The 14789-nt window shown below is 33.7% G+C and overlaps 1 protein-coding gene across 1 annotated transcript in view; it reads right to left on the bottom strand.

The window, feature by feature from the left end:
- The window catches only part of LOC140047391 (neuronal acetylcholine receptor subunit alpha-10-like), a 57574-nt gene that overhangs the window by 36277 nt on the left and 6508 nt on the right, over window positions 1-14789 (bottom strand). Inside the window, exon 2 of the mRNA XM_072092394.1 lies at window positions 1788-3031. Coding sequence (XP_071948495.1) covers window positions 1788-1860 — 73 coding nt within the window. The 5' untranslated portion in view covers window positions 1861-3031. The remainder of the gene's footprint in view (window positions 1-1787; window positions 3032-14789) is intronic.

Below are 14789 nucleotides of genomic sequence, written 5' to 3'. Positions count from 1 at the left end.
ACAATCCTAAAATAAAATAAGAAACCGTGATACCCCGGATGTAAAGCAAGTCAAAGTGGCGAACAGAATACCTTAAAAGGTAGTTTCATCTTGCTGATTTATTTCACCTGTGTATGATTTAAGATTTACAACCATCATAAAAATAATGTTTATATTATACCTACTTTATTAATTGTTGCATGTTTGTCTAGCCAAGCATATCGGTGATCAAAAACCGTAGAGTAATGGATTGTAGGTATTATTACATGACGATTTGTTTTATCACCATTTCATACTATAATGCTCCGTTTAAAACAAATAGTTTTGCCCAAAAAGCTTTTAAACACGCGGCATGCACAATTATAAATACGAATGACATGCCATTGTCGTCATAATTGTTCAGAAATTGATGATGATAGTCTATTCTATAACAGTAACCGAAACACAAATCAGCTTCCGTTGTATAAAACAGTATTAAGCCCTTGATTCTTGTAATTTGATCGGAGAATTGTGGGTCTCATGATATTCAATAGATATTCTATTGAATACTTAATTACGAGATTGAATTATTTGTTCCATTGCACTTATACATTCATTTTGTTTGTATATTATTTAATTATATTCGTATTTTTAAAAACACATTATTTTTATAATATAATATGCCTTCTTATAACATGACATCAATAATGATGTATGATAATCATGAATATTAATAAGTAAACATTTTGAATTTGTTCTTCAACATCATTACGTACATTGGCGTCAATATGTCATTTTGTCACGATAACTTGTACGAGATTTGTTTTTCTATGACACCTCTTTCATAGGACACATTCAAATGAACAAATAGTAATAAAGCCAGTCCCATTTCAAGAGACACACTAAGGGGACACTTTTGTTGGCCCGAAGATATCCCCTTGGTAGGGATTCTACATTTAATTACGTTAAATGTATTCTATAAAATACTGTAAATATTTACCACAAAATGAATTATGTTCTGAACATACGTTGTCTATGGAATATACTCATCTGTCTTTATTACACACAATAAGTTACATTGGTTGATGTATTGAATATACTCATCTGTCTTTATTACACACAGTAAGTTACATTGGTTGATGTATTGAATATACTTATCTGTCTTTATTACACACAGTAAGTTACATTGGTTGATGTATTGCTTGACTTTTCTATTGATGTACTGTGAACTAGTTAGTAACTAGATGACATCACGTGTGTAACACATCGTGCCTTGGTCAGATGTTTCGCCCTACTCTGACGTAATTTGTACTTTAAGTACATTGAGAATACTTGCGAAATGGGGCTTGAACCCACGACCTCTTGCGCTGATGGCTGGGGTTAGATTCGACACGCTGACGCAAAGCTACTCCACAGTAGTTACAAGCAATACATTGTTCCTTGTTCATTATAGGTTGTAACATTCAATGCTCTCAATGAGTGGGACGTCCAAAAAATGAATCCTTCATTTTGTCTGCCTCGAAATGTATCCGTTTATAATTGTGTCACGGTAAGTTATCAATTGCAAAAGAAAAGTACGCGCGCGTCTTGATATCGTTGGCATTGATTATCGGATTTATGATTGCTAAAACGATTGCTGTTCCCACTTTTGGACGCAGCGCAACGACGAAGTCGCAACCCAATCACAATCGACTGTTCGGGTCACTATGGTCGTCGAATTACTTGCGGTGTGCTTACGCCATTGCGTTGCGTCCAAGTAGAAACCAAACCTAAGTATTTTGTACGCTTAATTGTATGAACTTAAGAAAGAAGAATAAAAAATAACTCACCTTCAAGAAACATCACAGTCACAAAGATGGCCGCTATTGGTAATCTTGGATATTTCGTATTATAGATACACATTTTCCAAACAGTGACTTGCAACTGTTATTAAAAGCAACATTTATGCGATATCCGAATTAATAGTTAGCCACTTGAAGTATATACCGGTAGCTATATTGTGCTACACAAGTACCGTAGCGCACATACATAGATACCATCAATAGCTGGATGATGTTCTTTGCACAATGCAAACTATATTTGAAGAGTGAAATAACCGATCAATCGTTGTTTGAATTTTACACCACTGGACAAACATCCAAAATCAACTTTATTCACAGTGAGTTGCTTCCAGTTAAAATGACGTTCACATCATCACAGGTCGACGACGACGACTGTGTCATCATTCACACAATGCTGCAGCTATTTTAACAACTACTAAATTCAACCAGCTTCTCGAAATTGTTAAGAAGAAACACGTAGACGTGAAAGTATATCTAACAGCTGCGGGATCAAGTAAATTGTATTAGTCAAATGCAGGATATTAACATTCCCACTTTTCTTGAACGATTGCCACAAATAAATCCATTTATTTTATAATTGTTGAAGTTATGTTGAATTCGTAAAATAATCAATTTAGTTCTATTTTTTCTTAACTGTGTATATTCCAAAAACTCGATGATTATATTTTGAAGAACTACGTCCGATTAGTTGATGCCGTAATTTTCAAAATTACAAATAACGTTTCAATACCATGCAATTACGCTTAATAACGTTTCTACTATTTATTTACGCCTATATTTTAATGCTATATCCACAAGTGATAATGTTGATATAAAACAAATATGACCAATCACAGTGTCTGTTTCATAACTGCTGCATTACAATTCTTGTCATCGCTTAGTATTATCCCTTGTCGGACGATGTCCTATTTTGTGTCACCATTCAATGTACCGAATCAGAATCAATATCAATAATTTGATTAAGCGTACGATCTGAGTTGAATGTTTATTATCTGTTACGTATTCCGAATCCACTCATAGCAGTATTGATATTTCTTGTATCAGCTTTTTGGCTGTATAAACTATTTAATTTAAACTCATTCCGTGGTATTTCCAATGTATAGTGTGTTACTGGTGATAATTTCATACGACTATATATAGAGTTGTTAAAATTGGACGCATGGTTAGAGCGCCAACGCGGTGGTTCAGAGGAGGAACTGGTGCCTACAGTTGCCTTGTCCGGGTCTCAGCATCTATGAGTATTAAGAAAAGATAAAATAATGTACGTTTATTACTTGGCAAAAAAAATTTTGCCAAGTATAGTATTCACTTTGTTTGTATGTTTGTTATTATAGTAAAAATGTTTTAATTTCAACGATTACAGGTGAGGCAACGTCTTAAATAAGTCAAATATGCTCTTCATCCTGAGATGAGTAGTGGTAATTAGTAACTAATTTATAGGTAATTTTACTTTCTATGGGCCAGAGATTCCGAAATAAAAGATTGAATGAAATTAATGAATTATTACGATTGTTTTTTCCCAACAGGGAGATGTTCCCTGTTGGGAATAAAGCCTGCAACCAAATGAAACGGGTCATGAATTAGTCTTTCTCCTCGCGTATCTTTGTGCCCATAAATCATATTATTGTGCATATTACAATTACGTTGGTACACACTGTAAAAATAGTGTTTAGATCTTAAACATCTATTTTGTACCCATTTTCCATACATTTAGCTTTTAAACACGTAGTTACATGTTTAGCATGTTTAAAATCTAAACATGTTTATAGCTACATGTTGTTTTCCTCCACTTGTTTAGCAGTTAACGTGTCACTATTATGTTCAGTCAACAAGTTTAGGTACGTGTTAAGCGTTGCGTGCATACGAGTTGCGTGCATACGATTTTACTGTGACGGAAAAAAGTTCTACGCATGAGCTCCACACATGGCAAATTAAATACGTTTAAACCCTAAACGTGTCTTTATATTGCTCCTCATGTTTACCAATCAACACGTCACTGATGTGTTGAGTTGACTACATGTTTAGAATGTATTTAGAATCTAAACATGTTCATATCTACTTAAAGCTAAATGTGTGGGGGAAAAAATACATGTTTAAGATCTAAACACTATTTTTACAGAGATAATTATAAACATTTGCCAAGTGTGACGTAGAAATGAAGTAGGTCTACTCAATGGATATGCAGTGGGAACAACTACTTGTTAGGGTGACGTTTAGAACTCATCTAGCCTGAAATCAAACATCCTAACATAACCCACGCTTTGAACTCATATAGCTTGGAATCAAACATCCTAACATAACCCACGCAGCTACAGCGTAGATTAGTTAATTAAATATGCTAGAAAGACGTCTGTATATAATTCATATGGCCATTCATATGGGTAAATTAATTAATTCTAAAAACACCATACCGATATATCATTAAAAACATAATCAATATGGGTAATGTAAATATACATACACACATTAATATATTATTACCATTAATAGCGCCTATCGGTCTCTCGAAATCGAAACATTTTGCAATAATTCAATTAGCAGCAGTTAAATGGCGGCAAAATGTATAATGACTACTGGTTTTGCAGATGGTTCATGGATGGAATATGAAGGTAAAAACAGAGACTAAAACTTCGGTTTGTTATGCTAGAACGCGTTCAACAATGTTATAATCAATTATTTTGAAGTGGCTCACTCTTTACACATAAAACATTTGGTCAACTGCATATATACTCGTGTTTGTTAATTTACTTTCACCAATTGTGACTAACAACAAATATACAACTATTTGATATTGGCACACATTAGGGCACACATAAAGATGTAATCCATCATTGACATTTGCTTTAGTCCAGTTATATTTACTTTATATCAATCTCATGTGTTTATAGGTTTAATGGTATGTTTACATTCAATAACGCGTTTGATGCCGTCATATTGATGAGTCCTGAACGGGTTTATATCGTTTATTCTGTCTGGTTCAACGTCGCGACGTTTAACCAGACATGATGTTAGCATTAAAATTATGAGCGCAGTCGCATTTGGTGATAAAGAGTATAGAAATAGTTGTAAAACGAAGAATCAATCAATAAATCAAAGTAACATTTATTTCTCTTATAATTTCATAGTTAATAAAATTAACAGTAAATATGATGAAAATAAGAGGGGCAAGATAAAAAAAAAACGAAGCTTGTATAAGGAAGCCCGGCCCATAAAAACTGAATAAGAAAATAGAACAGGAAACAGGACAAAAAAAGTAATGAAGATTTTTTTTTTCAGGGTACCGAAAAATGCTAAATATAAAAACTATAAAAAAACTACAAAAAACTAAACTGGTAGAACTAAGTAGTGGAAAATATGTGCTATTATATTGAGAGCGTGTAGTTGGAAATAACATTCATAAAAGTAAAATGTTTTTTACCGTAGCGTAGTACAGAGTACAATTATTATTACGGTATAAAGAAAAGCATTTCTTATTTCAAAGGAAGTAAAAACCACAGTGCAATTAATATATTGAAATGGTAACGAATAAACGTGAGTTGTAATTATAAAAATTACCAAACAAAATAGAACCGTTGTTACCAGTAATGAACTTAAATTGAAGTTATATTTACAATCAATATTGTTGTAAAGTGTTCTTTGTTAACGATCCTATATGCATTTACGTCTTATTAAAAATTAACCTAGATATAGGAAATATTATGAGGCATCGAGTTAACGCACTATAAAATAAACTATGGCCTATAAATACCATTGCATTAAAAGCAATTTGGAGATGCTGATGATAGAGAATAGGGATTTTAAATAGCAATCCGACATTACTTCTTTAAAAACTAAAACTACTGTTTAGAATCATGGTGAAAATGTAACGTTATTTACGCGACGTATACATTTTTTTTTTACCAAAGACCTAAACCGCTGTTCATATCCATTACGGTAGCGTTATGTAATACGGTATACACATTTATATTTGACGTTAAGAACGTAATTTTATATGTTCAGACTCATAGCGTAAAGGAGCGTTATGTTCGCGACGTACATAATTGTCTGCCTGAACTAATTTGTATAGATTACCGTAAAATAGCTGTTACTTACGCCTTGCACAGAGAGTTCCTTAACAAGCAGAGTATGCAAGATCGAACGCTCTACTTCGGAATACATCAGCTATTTTGGTTCAATCGTTAAACACTAAAGGATTACTGTACATCTTGCGTTAGATAAAACACCTTAACGTCACGAGTCTGAACTAAAATACTATTACGCTAATGTCTATATTTAAAATGTGGTAGAAAAATGATAGAGTAAATCATTTCACTTTTGTGTATTATTAACTTTAATTTAATTTAAATTTTAATTTAAGAGAGACTGTAACCATATTATAGGGTAGCTCCTACGTGTTATTCTACTTTTAGCTTGCCTCTCTGTCTTAATACGCCGTTACCGACCGGTATCACTTTTGTTTGTATTTTAATCAATTTTAGTACCGTATTCCTACACGTTTAACTATTCTGTTGTAATATCAATAATTTCCAGCGTAGGCCTATCAGCGTTCGGTAATTGTGATTAAACCTTTTCATTCTTCTTTTTAGCGTGTCTCTCTGTCCTTTATACGCCGTAACCGAGGCCGACCGACGACATTAAATTTTGTATTATATTCAATGTATAAGGCCTAGTATTTGAAAGGCCAATTTATACAGACGAGCGGTAACGGTAAGCGGTAACGGTAAGCGGTAACGGTAAGCGGTAACGGTAAGCGGTAACGGTAAGCGGCGGTAACGGTAAGCAGAAAGCCAACAAGTGTAATCTATATGCATAGTTTCTTATGACCATTTACACAGAACACAAACAACCACAACGTGAATGATTGTTTGTGTAAAGAAAATATACATTTTGGAATTTATTAGGCAACAAGTCCCTCTAAAACCTAAGACAGTCAGTCATATTAGTCTAGTCCAGGCCACCAGTAATGCTTGCAACATGCAGTAGCCTCGAGGCCTACAAGCACCTACTTTCCGCCACACCGCTCGCGAATTCTGCGCGCTATGTGGGACAAGCAATGCGGTTTTCCGCTTACCATTACCGTTAGCGCTCGTCTGTATAAATTGGTCTTTACACGGTTGATAGTCTTTTTAATTCGAATACGTTCCAGTGTATTATTATTATTCATTCTCACACGTTATTAGTGTTCACAATCGTTTTCTACCAACGCAGTGCTCTACGTATTATTATTGTCATAATATTTCATTTGACGAAAAACCAAACCAAGACTATCTTACCAAATATATAAATAATTTATGCAGTCGTCTGTGTTACCTTCAATTAAAAACAAATTTGTATCAATGATCGGTAATAATGTACAGCCATCACATATGGTATTTATTGCATATACGGTATATACAAACTAAAGGACTTTTTGTTATGCTATACGATAGGAAATTTATGTAAATTAGGAAAAAAGTATATAGATTGAAATAAATTTGACACAGGAAAAATAATCAAGAATTGGGTTGGGAACACAATTCTATTTTGAGAACGGAGAGGGCGGGTTTTCGACCTCTTCGATTAAGCATCCTCTCTGTTAACACGATCACATCAAAGACTGGAACGCTCTTCCAACAAACTTAAAATTAATTTCCAACTACTTTCAAATTACATATTAAAAAACATTTTGAACGCAATATTTAATATTTATAATAATTTTGATAACTATAATGGTCTTGATAACGTGCAATCTTACTCATTACTTGTTTGCTTTCTCTTTTAATTTTTCTGTTTTACTGGGCTTTATTTTTAATATATATATATATATTTATATTTTTTTATAAATTTTGTATTTTTTATTGTTTGTTATGTGCAATTTGGACCCCATTGGAAATGGGCTGGTTTTTCCGGCCTAATGGGTGTTCCTGATGCTCGTTATTTTGTCTTTTGTCTGTTTGTTATTTTAATGTTGAGCATCAAATAAATTTAATCAATCAATCAACATTAAATTGAAGACAATTTTTCTCTGAGCATCCCTGTTGTGATTAATTTTTCTCTGAGCATGCCTTTTGTGCTTACTTAAAATTGGAAAATTATTGCTATATAACTTATATTTGCTTATGACTTTTATGTGCAGTTTTACATGGGTGAATGTTCATTTACTAATTAAACTATTTAAGCCAGAACTTATGTTGTATGCGTCTTTATTTATTATTCTATGAGTTTGTCAATTGCCGCAGTCTCCGAGTAGCAAAACTATTTTTATTGGAAATATTTACCCGGTTTTTCGTAAGTCATTTGAAATCGGTATAATTCCTGTCCATTTTGTCCTGTAACACCACTTTTTTTCAGTTTTACCGGTGACAAAAAATAAGTAGGCTCTTTATCAATGTTGTTGTTTAGATTTTATAATAAAAAAATGAAAATGTATACCCGAAGCTATCCTTTAAAGATGTATTGTCCCCAAAAACATGAAAATTTAAGATTAATAAATCAACTTTGAATAGGTTATTTTGTAGTTTAAATAAAGTTTAGGCCTATCACTTCCATAAAAAAGCAGACAAAAAATGTTTTACTTAAAAAAATACAAAATAAACGAATAAATTTAACCGAAAATCCATTGGCTGGCAGCCAATTTATCTGTTTTTGGCTTTAAATTACAGTTTTTTTCAGTTAAGTACTTTTTTTCAATCAAATTGTGACATTAAAAAAATATTTTTTTCCGGGGAACAATAGGCCTACATCTTTAATTAATAATTCAATTACTATACCTTTCTGGTTAGTTAGCCGTAACACATTGAGACAGATGCCTATACTAAAATAATTCAAGATTGACTAAACGATATTATCTTCTTTTTTGAAAAACCAATAACGTTTAAAAAAAAAACCAGATTTAATATTGGACTTGACATACGAAATGGATTTAATTTAGTTTCAAGATTAGAATTAAATTTAATATCCTAGTGACGATCAATCATTTAAAAAGAGTTCCGATTTCAAATATGTTTTACGATCAAATTCTGAGACATTTTTCAACAAAAACCTTTGATATCGTGCACTGTGAACTTATTTTTTTTATAAACTTGAAGTCTGTTTTACACTACGTTTCTACATTTCTGAGCTCGGAGGTTAATTGTGCGTATTGTTTTGCAATACACAAAAAGAGTAAATTTGAAATACGCATGCGCATTAGTCAACGCTTTCGATTCATGCGAATAAATCCACCTAGTGGAAATTACCGCAAAATGAACTGCATTGCATACTAAACAAGGAACGTTTATGTTGTGTAAAGAAGCAATAAAAATTGCTTCTAAGTCTGTTTTACACTAAATGAATTTGTTGGAAAGCTTCAGATTATGCGCATGCGTATTAATATTTTCATCTTTTCATCCCTTTCTGCGACTAATTCTATTGTGCAAACAGTCAGAGCTCAGAACTTAGTTATGATGTGTGTTCATTAGCACACATACGAATCAAACAGCTCGGATTCGTACAAAAACATAGGATTCGCGCAAAAACAAGAGATTCGCGAAAAAACATGGCATTCGCGCAAAAACATGGCATTCGCGCAAAAACATTGGATTCGCGCAAAAAAACATGGGATTCGAGCGAACAAATTTGCCTATTGGAAACAGACTTTAAGATAAATATTCAGCTTTACCTATTACAGGTACTTGAATGTGTTTATTTAAATATTGCGTATATCACGAAAAGAAAAGTAAGGTCGATTACGTTACCGCTCGCCTGTGTAAATTCCTCGAGTGTGGCAAAATTAAAGGCAATCACAATCAACTTTTTTTACCTTCTAGGGAGTCACTAGACATGTTATTACATTAGGTTACACTACCTAACTATTGAAAAAAAGTCTTCCTGGTTTTTATAGCAGAATTTTGAAAAATTTTGTATTTGAAAATTTTTCACTTCTATTCTACAAATATTTTATTTAGGCCTATGTACAATTAAGCAAATATTATTTTTTTTAATTCATGCCTGTACCTGAACTTTAACTTTTCCCTCGAATGTAGCAAAATTCAAAGAGTCGCAATAAACGTGCCGTAACATATATATATGTACTTAATTAAAAAGCAAATGTATCCGAATTTGATTTAGATTATTTTAGTACATTCTTCACACATAAAGTATTGTCTTTCATTCTTCCCACAAGACTTTATTTTGTTGAAAAAACCAAACATAAAAAGTTATTGTCAACTAAGTAAATGTTATGTAAATCATAGATTTATGTTTTTCACACCGTCTAAATTATTAAGGAAGATTGTACATTATCATCATCATTTTAATGACATAAATACAAAACAGGTGTAAACGCATGTGAAATGAGAGTGTGGAGAATACTAGAATACCAAATGATCCGATGTGCTATGTTAAACAAACCGCGTACAGCGAAACATCACAATGGGGTTGGTAAAATAATTGCAATATGTAAGTAGCTAAAGAAATCGAATAGTCTGAAAGATGTAACTGAGAACGAAACGTTAACTGAGATCATTTTTAATGATGTTAGCTTAGCGGAGAGGATATCCGTTCAACAACTCGCATTACTGAAGTAGTGTCGTACCTCGAGTGGCACTTTAGGCTTACCTTAAAAGTAATGTTTTTTTCTCTTAAGCGTCAAGGGTCGCAAAAAAACGCATAATAGTGCGAAGAAAACCAAAACCCTAACCGTCATACATATGGGATAGTCAGCTGGGTAATGCCTCAGCTTTGAAAATCGGTAGACCTTGGTTCGAATCCCATGCACGTTTTTTGTTCATTTACAGGGTTAGGTTAAATTTGTCAGTTGCTAGTGTGTGTGACTGTTACAGTTGTTAGCAGACATGATACTGCCGCATGGTTATTGTCGCTAGACTATAATACGAGAATCGTAGCACATAAACGGAAGTATCGACCAGATAGAGAAGAAGCATGGATATTCACAGAAAATCAAGTATTTCTATGATTTAGGAACGTACGTGCAAATGCAACCACGATGCAGCGAAAAGGACAGACGTCCAACACATGTATTATATCGATAGAACAAAATAGAGAAGAATAGACAATAAATACGGTCTTTTAGATTTTATTGATAAGGATAACATCAACACCTATAGATAAAATAGTAGTTTGTATTGTTCTTGTAATTTGAAGGTGCTGGAGGCAGCAAGTTTAAATACATTTAAAATTTGAATTCGAATACCATAAGCATGACCGCTAGTTAATGAGTAAAGAACTAGGATATGATTAGAAAACTCAAATATTCGAGTTTTAATCTGAGTTTATTAGACATCCTGGACGGTTGTATTAGCCAAACGATATCAATGCAACACAGCCCATGATGTCCCCCAAATTACCTAAGATCAGATAGTATCACCAAGAAGATAGAGAAGGGGCATTGCTCTTTGCAGCCATTCACCCTAAAGTGCCTGCAAGGTCATATAAAGTTCCCCCTAAGGGTGGTTCTTTGTCCCAGTGCGCCTGGTGTATTATGTCAGGCTACATACCTGTAAACATCCTTTGCCGCTAGTATTCAAGTGACACCTTAGTCTTGTTGACAAAAGTACACTCTGAAAACATTGATGAGAACATGTAACAAGAGTGTACAATGCGTACGTTAGAGAGAAGTCCTTAGGGGCTGCAAGTGAGAATGGTCGTAAGAGTACGGTTTCTAATATCGCCGGAAATGTGAACTTGTGCCCCCTGACTTTTACTCAGCAATGCTCATCTCATTACCCAATAGCTATAATAATCAAATAGGCCTACGATATAGTATTGGGTCATGAAGTGATACTTCAATATTCAATGGTTAAGTTATTTTTGATATCCTATAAACATAAGGAGAAATGTAAGTTTTAATGTGATTTAGTTGATTGAAAAGTTAATTAGACTCCTTGTACAGACGCACAATGACACCACCTCGTCAATCGAAACCAAGGCATTTGGCAAAATCCACGTGACATACGGAAATAGAAAGGTTTGATGGGAAATAACTGATTCTAAAGTATGCTTTTATATTTCAGTAAACTATGATAATTGAAATAGCGCTGATTATTTTTGCAGACATCTATGGTAATGATAATATTTTTGTGGATAATCAAGTCAGTAAATAATGGCAGTCGGACAAAAAATAGCATTCAACATTGTGTTTCACTACGGTATTACCCACTAAATTATGGTATAACAATATTATATAAGTACATTTGTTTAACTTACTGTTCCTCATGAAAATAACATGACATGCTTAAAAGATGTTTCTTAAAAACAAAGGCTGGTAAACCACCAATACATCAAAATGACACTTTATTTCTAGGATTGAAATATTATGACGATCCACGCTCTGGGTTATGTCTACAATATTATTTTACCTAAACGCTGTGGGCGCGCGTTTACGCTGTGGGCGCGCGTTTACGCGTTACGTTTTGGGAGTTTACATGTTGTTTAAAGTGTAATATTATGCTGATATTTAAACCTATGCAGTACAATAATACACAGCCACGATGTGTATGTGATGTATGGACTATTTTCCTAGTTAGGCCCATGTCACGTCCATCTTCAGCCGATGATGTTGCCATCACCTGGCCTGGGCATCACGCAACGGACTTGACACACCGCGTTCCACTAAACAATAAACTAACATATTTCTTGCTAGGATCCCCATTACTTTATAGATCGCAAACAGCAGTATAATAATTCGATCAAATTAAGATAATTACCAAGATGTATCAAGAACTATCTATGGCTTCACGGTGCTGCATTAAGAGTGGTGTAGAGAGAGTACGTAGTATATTATTACTTGCAGTGTTACAACTAAGTACCATAGTATGTATAAAAGCAATATGTTAAATATGTTGCAATAAGCAATCAGACTGGTGGACGTTAACAACCTTATTTCAGTATATAAAGTACCATCCTGTTTAATACATTACCTTCTGAAATTCAAAATTCCACATTAACTAAATTTATTCAAAGTACAAGTAAAAAAATATCAAAATAAAAAAATGGATAGGCACTGTCCCTGAGGGTTCCAAAATGTTTCAAATAAATTATTTCAAATAATACTTTTGTTTGTAATGCATATAATTATTTAGAAACATTACTTTCCTTCATGGTAATTTTTACATCTTAGGCCTAATTTTTATTATTTTATATTTTAAATGTTCATGTTTTTAGTCGCGTGGAAGCGACTCTATAGTTCACTATGTCGGTCGGTTGGTCTGTCTGTCTGTCTGTCTGTCTGTCGGTCTGTCTGTCGGTCTGTCTGTCTGTCTGTCGGTCTGTCGGTCCGGTATCACTATGCGTTTTATCGCTTTCTGACCTTATCTTGATATCAGTTTAATCTAGCTAGGTCAATTTTTCACAGTATATTCCTTATGGCCAGGAATCAATGTGGTTATGTTTTCACGGTGCGCAATAAAAAATTACGCGGTCTACGCACGATTTAACGAAATCACGTTTGTAATCATATCTTCACAACCATGAATCACAATTAAATAAAATTTGGTACTCATAAATTTCAGGGCATAAATCATCATATGGCAATACAATTACGTGCGTAGCGCATGTAACGCATGCGTACGCGCGCTTAAAATTTAAAAAAATTTATTTTCGATGAAATAAGAGTACGTTTCAGGCAATTTTAAGCGTTTACAAAATTGCCATGAGTGCACATATTTTTGCGCGCGCACTGCGCGTTAAATGTTATTGCGCACTCTTTTTGCCCGATTTCTGTTTTCTTGACTTACTTTTCAACTCGAAATTACGTTATACGAGCACGTCAAAAGTGACAGGCTACGCACGTGTAAATTAAAAAAATATAAATGTTTTTAAACATTTCAACATTTTTAAACATGTTCAGTAATTTCGGTCAGTATAGTTCACTATGTTGGTCGGTCGGCCTGTCTGTCTGTCGGTCTGTCGGTCTGTCGGTCTGTCTGTCGGTCCGGTATCACTATGCATTGTAGCACGCGACTTAATGGCTGTTGGCCTTGTTCTTTATAATAAGGCTACCGTTGTTCAAGTGATGGCCTCATGTATGTTAGCATATGTTGTATGTTAGCATATGTTGTATGTTAGCATATGTTGTATGTTAGCCTATGTTGTATGTTAGCCTATGTTGTATGTTAGCCTAAGTTGTATGTTAGCCTATGTTGTATGTTAGCATATGTTGTATGTTAGCATATGTTGTATGTTAGCCTATGTTGTATGTTAGCCTATGTTGTATGTTAGTATAGCCTATGTTGTATGTTAGCCTATGTTGTATGTTAGCCTATGTTGTATGTTAGCATATGTTGTATGTTAGCCTATGTTGTATGTTAGCCTATGTTGTATGTTAGCCTATGTTGTATGTTAGCCTATGTTGTATATTAGCCTATGTTGTATGTTAGCCTATGTTGTATGTTAGCCTATGTTGTATGTTAGCCTATGTTGTATGTTAGCATATGTTGTATGTTAGCCTATGTTGTATGTTAGCCTATGTTGTATGTTAGCATATGTTGTATGTTAGCCTATGTTGTATGTTAGCCTATGTTGTATGTTAGCCTATGTTGTATGTTAGCCTATGTTGTTTTGAGGTACAACCTAGTATAAACAAATTAATAACATTCTTAAAACGAAACATTTTATCAATTTTTCAATAATAAAAAGGCAATGACTGGCGGAGTACATCTGAAACTAAGGCTCTGTCTACACTATCAAACAACAAAAAGTGTGATGTGCCAAAATATCGTAAGGATACGACATCATCATATCCATATATGGGCACATCACATTGTTGTAGACAGAGCTTAACGCCTTGTCTACACTCACATCAAACTTTATTTGACAAACAAATATGATGTAATGGACATAATGATGTCATATCACTACCATATTTCGGCACATCACATTTTTTTTGTCTAACTAGTTTGGTAGTGTAGACAGACCTTAAGAAACTGAAAACTGAAACACCAAAAACCCGGAACGTCTCATTTGAAAAAAATAATAAAATTGATACTACACGAACGCATAACGCAAATTGAT

The sequence above is a fragment of the Antedon mediterranea genome, chromosome 4, assembly GCF_964355755.1.
Source record: "Antedon mediterranea chromosome 4, ecAntMedi1.1, whole genome shotgun sequence".
Taxonomy (NCBI): Eukaryota; Metazoa; Echinodermata; class Crinoidea; order Comatulida; family Antedonidae; genus Antedon; species Antedon mediterranea.
Note: the sequence above shows the minus strand (reverse complement) of the source record. Positions and strands in the feature narration are given on the sequence as shown.